Source organism: Solea solea, chromosome 13, assembly GCF_958295425.1.
Source record: "Solea solea chromosome 13, fSolSol10.1, whole genome shotgun sequence".
NCBI classification, from domain to species: Eukaryota; Metazoa; Chordata; class Actinopteri; order Pleuronectiformes; family Soleidae; genus Solea; species Solea solea.
This window is the reverse complement of record NC_081146.1, coordinates 26043591-26064171: the sequence shown is the minus strand read 5'-3', so window position 1 is coordinate 26064171 and position 20581 is coordinate 26043591. Positions and strand designations below refer to the sequence as shown.

General features: G+C 38.2%; 2 protein-coding genes and 1 long non-coding RNA gene across 6 annotated transcripts in view; 1 reads left to right on the top strand and 2 right to left on the bottom strand.

Annotated features, from left to right (window-relative positions):
* Positions 1 to 102: 102 nt before the first annotated feature.
* On the bottom strand, positions 103 to 5670 carry LOC131471897 (uncharacterized). Its single transcript, XR_009242038.1, has 6 exons — positions 5464 to 5670; positions 3737 to 3757; positions 3550 to 3579; positions 3033 to 3083; positions 2099 to 2152; positions 103 to 812 (listed from the first exon to the last, which is right to left on the bottom strand). It is a non-coding gene; the product is annotated as an uncharacterized LOC131471897 (long non-coding RNA).
* Positions 5671 to 6696: 1026 nt separating this feature from the next.
* Positions 6697 to 11949, bottom strand: dhdds (dehydrodolichyl diphosphate synthase). Of its 3 annotated transcripts, none has more exons than XM_058646788.1 (9): positions 11893 to 11949; positions 11492 to 11563; positions 10467 to 10583; positions 10242 to 10384; positions 9584 to 9700; positions 9310 to 9411; positions 9095 to 9209; positions 8123 to 8230; positions 6697 to 7384 (listed from the first exon to the last, which is right to left on the bottom strand). In XM_058646788.1, the coding sequence occupies exons 1-9, from the start codon at positions 11938 to 11940 to the stop codon at positions 7142 to 7144; spliced, it is 1065 nt and encodes a 354-aa protein (XP_058502771.1). In that variant the 5' UTR covers positions 11941 to 11949; the 3' UTR covers positions 6697 to 7141. The 3 variants fall into 3 exon arrangements, with proteins under 3 accessions (XP_058502771.1, XP_058502772.1, XP_058502773.1); XM_058646789.1 differs by having other exon boundaries at positions 11905 to 11935; XM_058646790.1 differs by lacking the exon at positions 11893 to 11949 and adding an exon at positions 11649 to 11886.
* Positions 11950 to 13580: 1631 nt separating this feature from the next.
* Positions 13581 to 20581, top strand: part of ago1 (argonaute RISC component 1) — a 28165-nt gene continuing 21164 nt past the window's right edge. The window contains exon 1 of one of the 2 annotated variants that reach the window (XM_058647385.1): positions 13581 to 14064. In XM_058647385.1, coding sequence (XP_058503368.1) covers positions 14040 to 14064 — 25 coding nt within the window. In that variant the 5' untranslated portion in view covers positions 13581 to 14039. The remainder of the gene's footprint in view (positions 14065 to 20581) is intronic. The other variant, XM_058647384.1, reaches the window with a different exon arrangement.

The window sequence follows — 20581 nt, the reverse complement described above, 5'->3', positions numbered from 1 at the left end:
TTGTAAAGTGACAAGATCAGTATCTCCTGAATGAGCCTCTGAGTTACATGTTGGCAGCAGGGGGCGCTCACATGAGTTTCATGTAAAAATAAAGAGTGAAAGTGACATTTTGAAAATCTTTATTCCAGAACATTAAGATCCACCATGAAGTCAGGACAGTTTTTCTTCATAACTTAACAGAACCATCAGATTCACATCAGAGTTTATTTGGATTTTTTATCAAACTTTTTTTAAACCATTAACAGTATTATTATCATTATTATTTTTTTCTCTGTGGCATTTTTCTCTACATCTAATGTCGACATACAGTGTTTAAAAATGTTTGGTAAGTAACGGGTTTTTTTTTTTACTGAGTTTAACATTAAAATACAAAGGAGATAAAAAAACCAAAAACATTTTCACTTCTTTTCTCCTTCAAATTTCAACAATATTTCAGTAGCTGCCTTCAGTTGAACTTCAGATTTATGTTGTTTTTTTTTTTTGACTTGTTGGAAAAAAACAAAACGACTATTACTCAGCAGTTTAAAAAATAAAATAAAAAAACAGGATTAGACCAACTAAAACTGCCACGTCTACTACACATGGACGGTTATCATTATTTTTTATTCTTTTTATTCATTTTTTTTTTTTTTAATGGATATGACACAAAGTCTTGTTTACATCAAGTGCAAGCCCAAAACAAACCTATAAATGACATTTGTAATATAAAACTTGGTAAAAAATACTTATTTAAAACTGTACAATCACCAAGTAGACAGAGTGACAACGTGAGCGGACGTTCATTTGGATTCAGCGGCTTCAGCCTTTGGCTCCTGCAGACAAACACACACAAACATCGCAATTACAGACGTTTACATTTTATTTGAATCATCTACATTGCTGATTATTATTGTTGTTATTATTATAAACAGCACTTGACAGCACTCAGAAACTTGATAAACTTTTATTCTTCCATTCTGAAGTGTATTTTTTTTTTGTTTTTCATGTTTATTGTAAAGTTTATACATTATTTTCTATTAAATACTGAATGATAACAATGTAGATTTGGTGATACATCGTCGTCCCTTGTGCGATATGCTAAGCGATACGCCAGGATACACAAATATCCTTATTTTTTGTTTATTTTTAATCAACTTGAGTCAAATGACCGAAGTCGCGCTGAAGTGAACAGTCACTGGGCGTCACTACTTCTTGTCTCCTCAAGGTGGCGCTGCTCACATGAATGAGGTTAAATTTGTGGCTGAAGAGGGAGACTTTATGACCTTTGACCTCTCTTTTCCTTCACTCAGACAGATGTCATCACACGTCAGAGAATCGTGATATTATTCTTGTCATGTCTGTGATTCATACAGAACATTATCGATGTTACTAAAGTTATTTGCTATCATTCAGTTGTGTTTTTAATATAAATCTAAACACTGATATAACTGTTCAATAATGACTAAATCATTTTGACAATACAGTATAAGTGTTTTTCTTGTTTTTAATAATTTAATAAGTTAAGGCAAAGCTGGTTTAAATTGTCACTGAAAACTCATTTAACCACAGACTTTTTCTTTTTTAATTCAATTAATTTCTGGAAAGAATAAATGTGGTGAAGCACTGCCACCTGGTGGTGCTACATCACAATGACACAATGCAGCAAAATACTTGCACTAAAAATATTTAAGTTGATACAAATATTTATTTTGAATTGTTTAGTTTATATAGATGTTTATTTTTTATTGAGATAAACGTTTTTGCATAAATTCATGATTAATTACAATGTTTGACGGATTCAATTTGCTATTATTGATTATTTTCACCATGGATTAATTTGTTAATTTTCTCAATGAACTCATTGCCTCATAAAATGTTGTTCAGTGAAACGCTGAAGTGATGTTCTCAAATGTCCTGTTTTTTTTTAACTAAAAATTATTTACTAAAACTAAATTATTTAGTTTAAATGATTTCTTTTGTTTTTATATATTTATTTATTTGTGTGTGTGTGTGTGTGTGTGTGTGTGTGTGTGTGTGTGTGTGTGTGTGTGTGTGTGTGTGTGTGTGTGTAAGAATAAATGAGAAAAAGGAAGAATTCATCTCTGGTGCAGAAACAAACCTCAGCCTTGCTTCCATTCTCGGCTGATTTGATCTTCCTCGCTTTGGGTCCCTTCTACAAACATCAGACAGAGAGAATTAAAAACAATAAACAAACAAAGAAAGACGCCATAGTTTTATCCAATAACATGCACAATAATTTTTTCCACGATTATCAAAATAGTAGAACTTCATGGCGTTAATATACGTGGGAAAAAATGTGCGTACACAGGTGTGTGTGTGTGTGTGTGTGTGTGTATATATATATATATATGTGTGTGTGTGTATGTATATGTGTGTGTATATATATATACATATATATATATATACACACATATATACATACATACATATATGTATATAACATGGTATAATAATACAATATTAATTGCACCCCATGACCGCTGCTAAAACAACCATCAAGTGCAAAATCCTTTTTGCTGCTACTGCAAACTTAAATAGTATTTGTAATATTTTTACAGGACTTTTTTCTGCTCTTATTATTAGTACTATTCTTTCTGCAGGTAACAGGTAAGTCATTTTGTGTGTGTCTATAGTTATATAATCTATTTCTCTTCTGTTGAATGAATGAATGCACGAGTGCCCCAATTTCACTGTGCGATGCCTGCGTACAGCAACAATAAAGGAATCTATATATTGATATAGATTTGTGAATAGGGCTGCAAAAATTAGTCAACATAATCACTAATGTTGATAATAAAACGGTTTAATTACAATGCGACCTCTGGAAAGTTTAATAAGTGCAATACAATACAGGAAGTGCAGTAGAGGGGCAGTAGACCCATTTGTCCTCTTGGACACATCAACGGCTTTTTGCCCCCTTGTGGTGGCATCCTTACCTCCCCTTATCTTCACATTCATCTGTTTATGTTTAATTGAAAGCTTTTAAATGTTTACTCATTAACATCACGTCTCACACACACACACAGTCTCACCTTTGCTGGAGCTTTTTTCTTTGTCTCCGCTGGTGCAGGGCTGGGTTTTAGCTACACAAAAAGAAATCTGACATTTACACAACAGTAAACACACACAAAACAGACAACAAAAAACGCACTCGATAAAATCTACGTCTACGATATCTTAAGAACACGTTCATGTCTTCATCTCACTGTGAGACTGACTTTTCCAACAGGAAACTTAGAGCTGTTGGTCTACTGCTGCCTCATGTGGTCACTTTGTATCACTGAGGTCAATCTGAACACATCTGAATTTTAAACGCCGAAGTGACAAAATAAGACATTAGAACTGAGCGATGGAGGCAGCAGTGGATCAACAACTCCTGTGTGCATTTTTTGAGTGGTTTACAAACTTCAGTTTCCTGTTGGAAAAGTCTGTGGAACAGTGAGATAAGTTAAGATATTCTAAACTTAAACTGTCGTAGATGTTATTAGCCTTGCAGGCACAATAGTGCTGACACTTAGCATTTATTAGTACGTTGTGTGATGATCTTACCAACGCCAGGCGCGGAGAATGTCTTCTTTGCTGAGGAGATAAAATGAAGAGAAACAGAAATTTGACCTTTAACCTTTACTGACTGGCTGAGTGGGCTATGTTACGGTCAATGCTCAATCACAAATCTCAATATGAGTGAAATGGTAACATGATTATGAATGAATGATTATATTTTTGAAGAACATACCTCTAGGGGCACAGCTGGCAGCTGGGGGAAAAAAGAACAAGTAACAATTAGAATACAACAAAAATAATTCACATGTCTTTTTAAATATGTGCACTGTCAGTATTCTTATTTGTTTGTTTTTATTAAACGTAGGCTTTAGGAAAACATGCATATCTTGTGAAAATTTAAGGGGAAGCTGAAGAATTAATGTCCTAATTTTCCTAGTTTTCTTAGGTGACATTTAAAGTGAGGTCAAGGCCCTTAAATAAGGTTATTAAAAACATTCAGGCGGCATTTCCGACTCACTCACACCCTAATAACAACTTATTGCAGGTACCATCACTACTGTTTTTCATTCACTACCGCTTTTATTTGACATATTCTCTATTTTGAAATAAAAAGAAAACCATCAAACTCATTGTTTAAATAACGATTGTAAAATTTAAAAAGAAATACATTTTCAGCGCGACTTTAATCAGCCGATTATTTGAAAAGCTTCATAAGACGTATTTCTTTGTTGTAAAAATAGCATTAGAACAAGCTGAAAAATCTAAACAACTTATTTTAATTATTATTTATTATACATTTATAACCGCGATTATCAAAACAGAGAAAAATAAAAAATAAACATCCCGCGCATATTTGAATTCAAAAGTGGGCGTCGCCGTGGGCTCGTGACGTCGCCTTGGCGCCCTGACAGCTTTCTTTGTTTTGTATCAGTGCGCGCGGACAGACAGTCAGACAGACAGCTGTTGGAAAACTGATAAGATTACGGGCTCTACTTAATCTGACGCTGCGTGTGCATCATATGCAGAAATACACGCAAACAAACGAGTCAAACAAACAAATACATAAAAAACAACACGTTATTAAATGACACCAGATTTGAGGTTTTAATTCTATTTTCCCCTCTGTTTTGATTTTAATATTTGAATAACACTGTCGTGCTACTGAATAACAGACTTTACTAACGACACGCACATTTAAAAATTATATTTATTACTTACAAATATTTCACAACGATGAGAAAAATGTGCGATTATCGAAAGTTTGACTTGTGTTTAATGTGTTAAAAAATACAGTATTTAATCAACATATGACAAATATTTAAACACTTTTCGGAGGGAAAAGTGCAGATTTGTCTTAATCTAAACGGTGCACGAGGAAAAAAAACAGAGCTCCCCTCCCCCTCCTTTCCCCTCTATTTTGGGGTGTTTTGGTTTTTTTACACTCGAAGTTCTAACTAAACGCTTCGTTATTCGACTTAATCGTTAACAGTGACTTTATTGACGTGCTGTGTGGATTTGTTTGCGTGTAAAGTTAAGTGGTTCGTGGCGTCGTCAAGTGTCAAAGATGTTTCCCTCCATTAAAAACTAACGGTGTCACAGCAGCAGCAGCAGCAGCAGCTGCACTCAGTGGCGCGAGCGTTCACGTAGGACACGACACTTACGCCACATGTGTACGCTCAAAAACAAAAAATGTGTTTCCTCATTTTTTTTGACTGTTAGGTGTTGATTAATTTTTTTCTCGACATGCACAAAAACTGCGTTTATTTTCTCCCCGAACGAGCGAGAGAACGACGAACGTCTGTCTCTCCTCTGCCTGACCGCCATTGCTGAAAATGATGACGTCCCCTCTGATGCAGGAAAACTGTCAAACGTAAACCCCGAGTTAACTACGACAACAACCGCCGAACGCCTTTAAATGACGGGAAAAAATCACGAAAATAAGTAAAGTAAAATTCTTACCTTGGATTTGACCATGTTTCTGGCAAAAAATGGACCGAAAGGTTGACAAAAAAATATACCGCGCAAAAAAGAGGGGTGTATTTCCTGGCTCACGACAACGGGAATACGATCGCTGCTGTTGTAAAATGGCGAATGTTTAATGCAAACGAGTGTTTTGTAGCTTAAACCCAAACTGAAACAGAGGAACGAGACCGGTTTGAACCAGTTTTCTATTTGGGAGGCTGTGATTGGACAGAGACACGTCACGTGTTTCCAGGACCGCCCAATTGTTAAAGAGGCAGGAGACCGGCGGCCATGATGGAGACGGAGGGAGGGAGAAAATACGACGAACAAAAAAGAAAAACATGAAAAATACCCATCACTTTCGCAAGGCGGCGCTGTGTCAAATGAGTTAATTTCCCTCCAAAAAAAACATGCATTATTTTTATTGTATTTAAAGACAGGCGCGGACTCCGCCGCACGAGCCACTCCGGCTCTTTGTAGCTATACGTCAACGTCGTCGCCATATTGGTCCGGGCAAGACGAACAACCGCAACAAGTATTTTAGTAAACAAATAATGGACAATAACGTTTACGTTTAAATACAATATAGTCTGTTATCTACGAGGGGGAACTCCTCAACTAATTGATCAATCTGATCGATCAGCTGTAATCGATCACAAATCTAAATGTTTCCATTGTTTTTAAAGCTGTGAAATAATAATAAAGGGAAAATCATGTTTATCAGCAGTTTAACATACAGCATTCTGTAATGTTTATTAAACAGTGAACAGAAATAAACTCAAAAATAAAAGTGAAACATTAGAATATCATCAACTGCAATTAAAGAAATTGTACAAGTCACTTTAAGTCTGCAAATTCTGTTCATATTATATGCATTGGAAATATGAATAAATTAGGGCTGCAAATAATGATTGTTTTCACCATTCATCTGAGTAGTTTGGTCTGAAAATGTTGAAAAATATTGATCAGTTAGTCTGATGTGGAAAAGATGATGTTCTCAAATGTCATATTTTGTCCACAAACTAAAATAATACATTTTAATGGTTTTTTGTTCATTATATGAAGCAAATAAACCAGATAATATTCACATTTAACAAGTTTTTCCATCATCTTTCAACCATAAAAATGGCTTATTCATGTGTCAAAAATAGTCATTTTGTAATTGATTAGTTGTTACCAAGGCTACAAAAACGTACATTTTAAACAATGATACACTGACACAAACATGTGTTTATACTAAAATGTACACACTGGACCTTTAATGCCTTCCAAAAATGGAGGAAAGTGCTTTTATTTTTGACTGCATGAGTGTTTTTAAAATCATTTTTTTCACTCGTCACGACAGGTTTAATAACATTTCCTTACAAAACACGACCGTCATGAACTGTCATGATTTTTACAGTCAACGGCATGCATTTGACACACAGCTCACACATTTATTTATTTATTTACCTACATCTCCACCAGTAGATTCTGCAAATTAGACTCATGATTTAATTTTTTTTTAAATCAACAATCATAAATATCAACTCTTCTAAAGCCCCATGGGGGTAAAAAAATCACCATCTTCATATTTGACAAATAGGCAGCAGAAAGTGAAGTGTCCACGTCTCTCTCTTCTCCACAGAAGCCCTTGTGTCAGGAGAGTGAGTGAGTGAGGTTGTTCTCACTCGTCTTAAGCCTGGACGCCGTCACTGCACAGGTCGGTGAAGTAAGAGTCTCTCTTGTGCTTCAGTGCTTTAAGGAAATCCTGCACTCGCTCTTGGCGGCAGGTGGTGTAGTGCTGCAGCTCCTCCTGTCTCCTCTGCACGTCCGCAGGTTTCCCGTTCCCGTGATGCTGCAGGTGTTCTGCTACACAGACACGGTCCGCCTCCAACTGCAGTGAAGCCTGGTGCTCTCGATGCAGATCTCTGGCTTTCTACAATACATAAAAACAACAAAAAAAACACAAACACACACACATTACAATCACACTTCATAAGATTGACACTTAAATCCTTATTATAGTTTAATGAACAACAGACAGTACCATGAAGTATATGTCACATGATTGGAAAACAGTTTTTAGCCACTTAACAAAAGACTCACCTCATAAAATCAGTCAGTTTGTCTACGATGTCTTAAGAACATGTTCACGTCTTTATCTCACTGTTAGACTTTTTCAACAGGAAACTGAATTTTGTGAACCACTCACTCTCCCACACCAAAGTCGATAGAGAAAATCAGTGATTTTAACATCACAGCACACAGGAGTTGTTGATCCACTGCTGCCTCCAAAAAGTGACCACACGAGGCAGCAGCTCCTGTGTCCCCACGAGCTAAAATCACTGATTTTCTCTATGGGATTTGGTGTGGGAGAGTGAGTGGTTTACAAACTTCAGTTTGCTGTTTTCACCTTAGGGGGCGCTACAGAGCCCTTGAGCAATGCAGAGGGTTGCCAGACCTGACCTCCATGCAAAGTTTCATGAGTTTTTATGCACATTAACCTCCTCAAAAATGACCGCAAAGCCACAGATAGAATAATAATCTGAAGGATTAACAATAGGCCGTTTCAGCCCCTGCCAATCGTGGCTCGGGCCCTAATTTCTTGTTGTGAACGTCCTCCCTCCGAGTGCACGACACAGATAACCACATTGTAAAAAATAACAGTCTTTACCTGAATGGATTTATGACTGAGTTGATACTGAAGAATGGCTTCACACAGATTCCAGAAGGAATAGTCGGGCCACAGCACCGACTGAAACACCAGACAGGAGTGGGACGTCTGACGGACAGAAGACAAACGTCAATCAATAATCCAAGTCTCAAAGGTAAAGCTGAGAAGTCTTTGCAATTCATTTGGTTAAAAGTGTCTGTCTGAATGTCCTGGATGATGCTTCGTTCCAATAATCTCATTTAAAACAATTAGATTTTTTTTTTTGTTCTAAACATGTTTGGCTGATATTAGTGAAGATAAACCTTCATTAATGATCTAATAAACATTATTACTGACAAACATTTGGCTGCTACATTACAGAAAAATGAAAATATTTAGAGGTGGATACTTTAAGGCATAGTTCAGGTTTATTTTACGCAGCCCAAGTCAAACACTTGATTTCAATGAAAACTAGATTGAAGACGAGGACAAGGGGGAAAAAAACCCTGATTTTAGCTACTTAATAAAAGACTCGCCTCATAAAATCTACGTCAGTTTAAGTCTGAAATGTCTTAAGAACATGGAAACTGTTTGTTAATCACTCAAATCAGTGATTTTAACATCACAGCACACAGGAGTTGTTGATCCACTGCTGCCTCCATCACTAAGTTCTAATGTCTTATTTTGTCAATTTGGCTTTTGAAAACCTTTGTTCAGATTGACCTCAGTGACACGAGGTAGCAGTAGCCCAACAGCTCCTGTGTCCCTGTGAGCTAAAATCACTGATTTTCTCTATGTGTGGGAGAGTGAGTGGTTAACAAACTTTCAGTTTCCATGTTTTTAAGATATCGTAGACTCAAACTGACGTAGATTTTATTAACTGAGGCTGTTGTTAGGGAGCTGAAATCAGCTTTTTTTTTTCCTTGCGAGGTTTGAGTGACATCTTTCCAGTCACACATCGTCACATCACACATGTCGTTCTCATCCTCTCACCTGCCAGAGAAGAAAGTCGCTGAGTCGCACCTCTCCAGACGTGCGGATGAGGAGATCAGGATTAGGAGAGTTGTTGCTGTACAGACACTCGCTGAGCAGCGGCTCTGACACGTCGCTGAAGCACCACAGAAAACCAAAAATCACTCAAGTCTCCGGATTTCTCTCATCTCCGTACAGTCAGCCTCTGACCAGTTTTTAAAATCATTATGGTTTACCTGGATTTGATCAAGCCTTGTTCCACGCCCCACGCCATTTCCCTCACCGCGTTTGTGATTTCATACCTCGACGTGTAGGCGAAGCACACGTTCAGGAAACACCTGCAAAACAAGGAAATCCTTTAATATCATCGTTTAAAATAATGTGTTTTCAGTGAGAGGAATTATCCGTTTATAGGCTGGTTCTCAGCAGCAGGGGGCGCTCACAGCTCAGAGGCCGTAACACACACACACACAGATTAATGTTAGAATCTGAATGTGAGGACAAACTTACTTATTGTGAGACTTGGTTGTGATCACAGCTTTGGCAATCAGCTGCTGAAGGTCATGCGGCAGCATATTTAGGTCACCCAGCACCCGGATACACACACCGTGCTTCTCCAGATTATCTCTGCAGAAGAGGCAGAGACGAGTGTACAGATTATTCAGAGAGAAGAAGAAACTTCAACTGCTGAAACTCACTTTTTTCCCCACTCAGATTTATTGGCCCATGTCTGCGACGGTACCCTAACATACATGCATGTACCACCACTGCTGCCTCCATCACTAAGTTCAAATGTCTTATTTAGTCAATTCAGTCTCTGAAATCCTTTGTTCAGATTTAAATCAGTGACACAAAGTGACCACACGAGGCAGCAGAGGACCAGCAGCTCCTGTGTCCCTGTGAGCTAAAATCACTGATTTCTAACAGTGAGATAAAGATGTGAACATGTTCTTACAGACATTGTAGACTTAAACTGACGTAGAATTTATTAAGTGAGCTTCTCTTCAAGTGGCTAAAATCAGTTTTTTCCCAGAAGCTGGTTCTCGGAACAGTCAGCTCTGACAACCACAACGGGGGGAAAAAAAGAAGAAGCTGCAAATCATGTGAATTGTGACTCAAATGTCCCACAGGGAGCAGCGAGGTGAATGGTTGTTGGTGTGAAACTCACCGCTCCTCCAGCAGCCTCTCAAACTTCAGCCTGGCCAGCTCCATCAGCCCGTCCACCTCGTCTTTGGTTCGCTTAAAGTTCTCGATGCTGAAGGCGTACACCGTCACCTCAGGGATGCTGAGATGCTTACACCAGCGTAGTGTCTGAGGACCAAGACACAAAACACCGAATAATTATTTACCAAGCCCGGACGACATGTGTTTGTGTTTGAAGACGCAGCCTCACCTCGGCCAGCTTGTTGAAACCCTGCGTGTGACCTTCCTGCCGCTCAATGTTGTTTCTACGTGCAAAGCGACGGTTACCGTCCATGATGAAGGCCACGTGTTTGGGCATGGGTCCAGCCTGGATGTGTAGCACAGATTAGATGTTTATTAGCAAACGTGTGATGTTCTTCCTAATCCTGCACCAATCAGCAGCCTGAGACACAGACTTCACAAAATCTACGTCAGTTCAAGTCTACGCTATCTTTAAGAACATGTTTACGTCTTTATCTCACTGTTAGACAGACTCACTGTTAACAGGAGACTGAAGTTTGTAAACCACTCACTCTCCCACACCAAACCTCATAGAGAAAATCATTGATTTTAGCTCACAGGGACACAGGAGCTGCTGCTCTTTACGCGCATGCTCCACCACTTCTTCTTCTACTGCTCTGTTTTTGGTACATCATTTAACCCTTCAACACCCAAGCCTCAAAATGACTGAAAGGGCCCGAATACGTCCTGTGACTAAGTGCTTTTTCCCATTTTAACAGAATAACTTTCAAACTCTGGCAGTTATTTACAGTTTACTGCATGTTAAAATTGTGTGTTAACAATTTAAAATGAACTAAAACAAAAAGTTATATTTGGAACACCAGATTTTGTGTGAAATTTGAAATGTGACCAGTATAAAACATATTTAAAATAACATTGTTTTGAGTTTTTGTCTCAATGTCCAAAAACAGGGCCAACAAATGGAAACTATGTCCAGTGACATATGTCTAGTGACAAAGACGCTGAGTCGCTGTTGGAATTTTCCGATGGCACAAACCATCGCGTAATTACGGTGATACAGAATGTGCTTGCACAAACAGTGGTGGCCCCCATGTAAACAAATGGGAGGGCCGGATGTGGCCTGCGCCCCAAGAGTTTGACACCTCTGATTTTAGAGGATTGAAACATAACAATCGACATTTTCTGGATTAAAACCACTAATGGATTAACCAGTAAAACTATTAACAGGTTAATAATAATAAAACCTTTACTCACCTTTAAGACATTGGCTGAAATTTTCTCAATGAGGTTTAATTCACCTTCTTTTATCCACGACATTTTCACGATCTGTGGGGGAAAAAATTACAATAATAATCACTAATAATTTCTTTTTTAACTCTTATCCAGGAAAATAATCGGAATATCGTCTAACCGTGTCATTCAAATAATTTTGACGATAATACGATGAGGTGCAGCCACTGACAGATCAAATCTCCGTTCATTCACAAAAACACATGTAAGGAACTCGAACAGCTTTAAAAAATGAAACCCAGGTCAGCACAAACATCGAGTGTGAACGGAAAATAGCGCGTGAGTTTACGCCGCTGACGCACGCGCTCTTTCCTCGCGATTATGTCCACGAACTTTGTCATTTATCGTTTTTTAATTCCACGAACCTTCCAACTCACAGCTTTGACGATGACGACGTCTTCCGCACCGATCATCACGTGACGTCCCCCACGCACGATGACGACTTCCTGTGAGAGGTGGTAGTGGATTCTGTCGGTTGCTGCTCCCTCGTGGGCGATGGCGGTACTGCAGGTGGGAAGCAAAACAAATGAATAATTTCTTTTTTTGCTTTTTTAAAACAAAAAAACTCTGTTCTGCGTGTACATGTTGGTGTTTTACAAATATAGCAAAGATCGTTTTGCTTGTGAAGATGCTTCACTCTGAATGGATTTGAGACTTGAACAATGTGTACATGAGTGAATATTAGATATTATAATAATAGTACATTTATATAGCACTTACTTAAAGTCACTATGATGAGCCACGATATCTTCACAACATGTTCATGTCTCAATCTCACTCTTAGACGGATTTTTTAACAGGAAACAGAAGTTTGTAAACCACTCACTCTCCTAAACCAAAGTCCATAGAGAAAATCAGTGATTTTAACAGCACAGCACACAGGAGTTGTTGATCCACTGCTGCCTCCATCACTGAGTTCAGATGTCTGATTTAGTCAATTCGGCTTTTGAAGACCTTTGTTCAGATTTACCTCAGTGACACAAAGTGACACCACGAGGCAGCAGTAGACCAGCAGCTCCTGTGTCCCCGCGAGCTTAAATCACTGATTTTCTCTATGGACTTTGGTGCAGTGTGTTGGGGTACTATCGCAAACATGGGCTGATAAATCTGAGTATTGTTACTCGTTGCTACCAAATAAAATCGGAAGAAGAAGAAGAAAGGTTTGGTATTATGGTCTGTATTTATATAGAGCTTTTCTAGTCTTGTTGAGCTGCTTTACACTACAGTTTTCACCAATTCACACATTCATTCATATACATTCACACGCTGCAACATGGGCTTAAGTTTCTTCGCTCAAGGACACATAGACAAGCAGAGCCAATAATTGAACCCACAACCTTTCAGTAGAAAGGCAATTCGCTGTACCACTCAGCCACCATGGACCAATCCTAACTCCTCATTAAAAAAAATAAAAAATAAATATGTTTACTACTTAAATAGATTTTGATTGATTTTTGATACTACTTTGATGATGTTATTGCTATGGTTTCAAAGAAAAGCTGTGCCCCTCGGCCTGGCCTGGCCTCTATACCTAGACTTGTGTTTTTTTGCAAATTTCGACATTTATTTATTGATTCAAAAGTTTTCAGTTTTTTGGTGTCCTGTTTCATGTGTTTAATATTTAGTTTATACATCATTTTAATTAAAAATACTGTATATAATTTGTAGAGACAGAGCATTAGTGATGTTTATTTATTTGTTATTAAACTGTTATATTTTATCAAATGGAGGGGGGGAAATTGGCTAAATATATTTTTCTTACATCAGTCGACGTGTAATCTCTACCTTTTGCTTCTGCATTTCTACCTCTTGTTTTTATTTATTGTAAATTATATAAGTATGTATTTATATGTGTAGTTAATGAATAAAATAGGTGTATAAATGAGTATTAAAAAGTAAAATTGCTTACTCTAACGGTGTTTGTTTACAATACATTTATTTAGTTACATCTGCATTGCAGTTCCTGCCTCGGCCACTGGGGTGTAGCAACGAGCTCATTGACAGTTTCATCGCACTGTTTTTATTTTAATCAAAGAAGAAGTTTCAGATTCGGAGGGAGGGGGGGTCATCTTTTTTTGTTCCGCTGAAGAAGAAGAAGAATACGAAGAAGAAGAAGAAGAAGAAGAAGGATTCCGTTAGAACGGCGGAGTAACAGCGGAGCAGCAGCGGAGCAGCGGAGCCCAACACACCGACGACTTGAAACCACTGCGCCGCCGATAGTAGGCTAAATCACGGCCGCGGGAGGGAGCGCGCTGCCCCGTGGAGGAGAAAGCCGTTATCGTCCTGCAGCTCCGCCGTTACTGGCTCCAGGCTCAGCGGGCACACGACTGGAGCTACTGCCGTTAGCCTCGGCTCCTCTGCGGCTCTGGGGGTTCTGGTAGGGGCAGAGGGGCGGGGGAACACCGAGAGGAGGCGGCTGGAAGTCTGAGACACTTCCAGCCTGAAGGGGCCGGTACCTCGGCCACAGCAGCCCGGACTAGCAAGCTTGTACCCACGCGGCTAAGTGAATGGGATGGAGCCGGGACCGTCTGGCGCTGGTACGTTTATTTATTTCAATTTTATTTTTTTTACTTGATTGATTTGAACATGTTTTCAGACCGAGAACCATACTATTACTCCCGCAGATACACTGCAGCTGATAGGGATGGGACAATATGCGATATTATCGCAGACATACACATACTACATGATATCAAAATACTCACAATTAAATCTGATTACCACGTAAAATGTACAATCTTTAACAGATCTTACAAAAAATTTGTAAAAAAATAAAGTAGTAAAATTTGTTAAAAGTTTATTATTTAATTTACGATATATTGCATTGATATAAAAATCACTTACAAAAGTCTTATTAGTAGTAGTCTAATAGTTTACACTTAAACTGTATAACACATTTTATTTGAATGTAATAAATGTGTACTTGTGTTTGCATGCACTGCTGTCCAGCAAATATCGTGAGTTAACACCATAGATTGTTCATAAAAAGAATAAAAGAAGCCCACCTGGAAGTTGTAATATAGAAATAATCACATTAAACGTTAAAGTCTGATTAGCACTTAAAATATACAATTTTTAACAGAATTTTCCAAAATTTTGTAAAAATAAAAAATGTAGTAATAAATCAATCTAAGTTGCTAGTTGTTATAAGTTCATTTTATTAGATTTCATATACGATATCTTGCACGTCAAAACTTTTAGCAAATTCTTTTTTAAATTTTGTTTAACACAATACATGTGTACTTTGCATTCACTGCTGTTTGACACTGAGTTAACTCCATCGATCACATGTAAAAAGAAAGAAAAAGAAGCCAACCTGGAAGTTGTAATATATTGAATAGCCATCAGGGGTGACACTGCTGGTTGTAAAAGAATGTCCATTTGAATATATTGAATATATGATGTCAAGCATTGCAATTAAAAGCACTGAAAAAAAGACAGATTTTCAATCAAGATTTTCGCAGATTTGAACTGAATTTTTGAAAATGTTGTTAAGAAATATTCCCCGTGTGTTTGCGTCTACTGCTGTTAAGTAAATATTGTGAGTTTATTCCTTGGATAGTTTATAGAATATGGACTTAGTTTTCCCAGTTTCTTCTCTGAAGCCAAACTGGAAGTTACAATATATTGTCCAGCCTTTAGGGGGCGACTCCGTTGGTTTAAAAAATAGATACAATTTTAATGTAATGCGTTGCGATTAAAAGCACTCACAAAAGCCATCTTCTGCTGTCAAGCAAAAATCTTGATTTCTGTGTCCATAAGTCTTCTAGTTAATAAACTGAAGCCAACCAGGAAGTAGCAATATATTGACTAGCTAGCAGGGGGCGACTGTCATGGTCGTGGGAATCTGAGGTGAAGTCCGCCTCGGCGCAGCTGCACACACACACACACACACACACAGCTTCCTCTTCAGTCACAGGTGATGGCTGCTCTTACACCAGTGAGGTCGTGTAAAGACGATGTTTAATATTAAGCACAGAAATAGACCTGAAAGCCTCAGAGGAGAAAAATTAATTATTTATTTATGTGAAGCCAAAAATAATCAGAAAAAGAAAAGATCCATTATTAACATAATGACTTAATATCACAACAGAATAGGGCTGTAATCAACCAAAGAAATTCTTGATCAGCTATAGGGCTGTAATCAACCAAAATCGACTAGTCGGGTGGGGGGTGGGGGGCGCTAATGGCACACGTTTTTGTGCTCACATGCATCTGCGCAATATCATAGCGCATGATTTCCCAAAATATACTATATACTATACTGTACTACATTGATATCGGTGCGATATCAGCTGTTGAGGAATATTTCGATTATGTGTCTCTGTGCATGTCCTCGCACAGAGCGCGACTGAACATAGGAGCTCAGCTTCGCGGCTGAAACACAAATAGATCGCTGCCATTGTTGCGGGCGAGTGCGCCTGCAGTTATAAAACGAATCAATGATTATTAGACTAAAACATTGAAATATGCCAATTCTGATATGATCATGTACTCAAAACGGACAGAGCAACATAACGAAGACAAGTTGGCTTACTGTTTTCATATGATATGCACTATGATATGCTTTTATATATAAATACATACACATACGTCATGGTACAACGTCACACTATTCAAGGAGCATACACAATACATTTTTTCCAGCGTTCGGTACATTTCTCCAACTGATCGCCATCTATTTTTGTAAAATGCTGCCACACTGCCGATGTCTTTGACATGGATGTTAGAGGAAGACTCACTGTTGCCTAAAATGAAACGCTCATAATTAAATAAAACCACCGGACGTTCTGTAATCTTTCTGTCTCCTGTGGGTTGGGCTAATCCAAAATACTGAAAACAAGGACTTTACAGCCCTACAACAGAATAGCACATAGTATCTCAAAATCTCACTTCCTATCTCAAAAAAATATCTACGTATCTAAAAAAGACTCAATGTCATGTTATTGACTTACTATGGACTTAAGGGTTAAAATGACTTAATATCTGAAGATAATGACTTAATATTTGAACATCATGACTTACTATCTGAACATGACTTAGTATCTGAACATAATGACTTAGTATCCGATCATAATGACTTAGTATCCGAACATAATGACTTAGTATCCGAACACAATGACTTAGTATCCGAACATAATGACTTAGTATCTGAACATCATGACTTAGTATCTAAACATAATGACTTAGTATCTGAACATAATGACTTAGTTTCTGAACAAAGTATCCGAACATAATGACTTAGTATCTGAACATGACTTAGTATCTGAACATGACTTAGTATCTGAACATAATGACTTAGTATCCGAACATAATGACTTAATATCTGAACATGACTTAGTAACTGAACATAATGACTTAGTATCTGAACATAATGACTTAGTATCCGAACATAATGACTTAGTATCCGAACATAATGACTTAGTATCTGAACATAATGACTTAGTATCTGAACATAATGTCTTCCATAATGTATCTGGCCCATTTTAACGGTGCCAATTTTTTTATTGCGAGATTAATGTTTTTTTTGACCAAGCAAACTTTGTCGTTTTTTTCACATGCTGTTGCAACAACTAGCAACGTTAGAAAAACTACAACACAACACCGGATCTAGCTAGACCGGAAACAAAACAACAGGCACGCTGCACACACTTGTTTGGGCTTGCGAGCCGGCCAAAGAGTAGTAGACTAACGTTCCGTTTTGAGTGGATGGCAAAACCACGGGACTGCGTCTGCGTTGAAGAGCGGCACTTTATTCACACACTGCAGGCTGATACACAGCATCTCTTATTATTGTGCGGCCCTCACAATAAGAGGAATAACTCATATCTGGAGATAATGACTAAGTATCTAAACAAAATGACTTAATAGCTGAACATAATGACTTAGTATCTCAAATTGTGACTTACTATCAAGCTAATGACTATCTTAACATAATTAATATCTGAACATGATGACATAGTATAATGACTTAATATCTTCACATTATGACTTAATATCTCAACACATCGACTTAACATTTCTACATTATCACGTTGATTCCTAACAAAGTGACTTTAGGTATTTGGTTTAGTGTGTCACTAAGATATGAAGTAGTGATTTACTAGCTCAACATAATGACTCTTATGGTTTGCTATCTCAAAAGTGAAAGTATCTAAAAGGTAATGTCACTGTGTCTATTATTGTATTAATGTTGACTTAGTATCTCAACACGATGACTTGATGTCTCAACATAGTGACTTAATATTTTAACAATTTTAGATATTAAGTAGTGACTTGCTACCTCAGCATGAGTCAAAATAATGACTTTTATCAGAACAGTTATTCATTGTTTCATAATCAGGACTTAACTGTGAGAGAGTAACTCTGTGAGAGAGTAACTCTGTGAGTGTTTCTCATTACGATGACGACTGTGTGAGTCTTTTTTTGGAATAATTGTGCTTCCATGCGTTTGTATTGTTTTACACTTGGAGAAAACAATGAGAAACATGTGGCTCGTGTTTTCTCCTCCTCGACATATTTTACAGCGAGCTTGTTGCAGGAATGATGATGAGGGTTTTTTTTTTTGGACGACGTGACTGAGGTGTGGACACTCATCATGATGATGATGATGGAAAATCCTGCAACTTGACTTTCATAAAACAGCCGTCACTTCTGCCTGGAACGTTTAGAAGTCATGAACCAATGTTAGAATAGTTTGGATCTTTCATTAGTTTAAAATCAGGTTTGCTCATTTTTATTTAGTTTTTTTTGTAAGTTTTCTAACGCACAATTCAGTTTCAGTTGGTTATTGTTTTTTTTGTTTTTTTATGAAAATGTTTTTTAAATTAAAATTTTCTTGGTATTTTTGTTTTCGTCAACTATAATATAAACCTCGGTCATAACTTTATACAGAAGACTGAATGGTCCTTGAATAACTTCATAAAATCAGTTGAGTACTAGGTTTGTGTGTGTGTGTGTGTGTGTGTGTGTGGGTGTGTGGGGGTGTGTGGGGGTTAGTGCTGCTGGGGCCCCCTGATCTCAAACGCCTGCTTTTGTTGTTTGAAGTGTGGAGATTCAGTGTTCTCTTCTTTCACAGAGAGATTGCTCTGATTGCCATGTTTAGCTCGTGGTCAACAGCCAATTATGTCAAGAGCCAACTCTCGTTTGGCCAAAACAACTGATATAGAGCAGGTCACGAACATGACGAGGGACGAGATCTTTGAGTAAATGTCAACCTTCTCTTGCACTTTTCCCAAGTTCCACCTCCTTCAACCCTCAGAAGTCAATAATAATAAGGATTTTGATGCAAAAAAGGGAACTTTTAGGTGTAAAAAATCAGCCACTTGGACCTAAATGTGGCTCCCGTGAGCCACCAGAGAAGACACTGACGTCACCCGTGTGTCTGCCGTTTATAACACGCTGAGTCATGGTAAAGACGGTAAATATTGAGCGTAATTGTAATGGTTGGTGTTGTGAAGCAGCACCAAAGTCTGAAGCGCCTGAGAAAGACAGGCTATTGTCTGGGGAAGTGTGAGAGTGTGAGAGCGCTGGCTCCACTTCTCACCATCTGCCTTCACTGGCACGCGGTGAAGTGTGTGTGTGTGTGTGTGTGTGTCATTGTTTTCCTGTGTGTGTGAGAGAGAGAGAGAATCTTTAGGTCGCTACTATTCTGAAGGCAACGATTCTGGTTCTTAAACCATTCTAATGTGTGTATATATGTATATACGTGTGTGTGTGTGTGTGTGTATGTATATATATATATATATATATGTATATCGGTAGATACTGGAGTTTGTGATATCGATATTTGACATTTGCTCCATTAAACAAAGAAATCATTAAAACTTTTTGGTTTGTGTACAAAAACCAAGACATTTGAGAACATCATCATTTCCAGGTTTGACGAAAACTGATCAATATTTTTCAACATTTTCTGAACCAAGCGATGACTCGATTAATGGAGAAAATAATCGACAGATTAATTTCTGATGAAAATACTAATTAGTTGCAATGTAATGTGATTCAGTAGTTAATGTAGTTTGTGTTGGAGGATTTCCACTGCAGCGTTGGTGTGAGACCAAAAAGTCCAAGGTCTCTTCAGAGCAGTGACCATCAGCAGCCCCCTCACACACACACACACACACACACACACACACACACACACACACACACACACACACACACACACACACACACACACACAGGTCCCTCGATATCCATGACAATAACGTGTTGCCGTGGTGTCTCCATGGTGAGGCTGGGAATGCGGAGGGGGGCCCCCTGTGTTTGTGTGCATCAGTGTGTGTTCGCCGTGGCGAGGGCGCTCCCTCCATCATACAGCCGTGTGTGTGTGAGACAGAGGAGCAGGGCAGCTGGGGTCTTTGTTGTGCTGGAGGAGGGCTGTTCTCTGGGGACCCAGAGGTTAAGGCGCTGGGCCCCTCATACACTGAAGTCACAGCTACAGACTCAGACCTGGACCCCCCGCCTCTGTACTACACCTCCTGTCCCGACCGGCTCACACTTGTTCTTAAAGACGTTGATATTTAAAAACAAACAAACGACAACGGCGATGTAACCAGTTTGTAGGGAGGAGCTGAAACGATATCACGGTCCAGAGTTGGTCAGAAAGTTTTAGGAGTTTAATATTTAAATAACTAATTAAAGGTAATTTATACAGAATGTAGCATGAGTAAGAACAGACCCTAACATTAGTGAGAAGAGAATGTAACATAAGTAAGAACAGAACTTAAAAACAGAATGTAACTTAAGAACGTAAGAACAGAACGTAACGTAAGTATGAAGAGACCGTAACATAAGTAAGAACAGAACGTAACATAAGTAAGAACAGAATTTAACATAAGAACAGAACTTAAAAACAGAATGTAACGTAAGAATGTAAGAAGAGAACGTAACATGAGAACAGAACGTAAGAACAGAACTTAACGTAAGAACAGAACTTAACGTGAGTAAGAACAGAATGTAACATAAGTAAGAACAGAACCTAACATAAGTAAGAACAGAACTTAACGTAAGAACAGAACTTAAAAACAGAATGTAACGTAAGAATGTAAG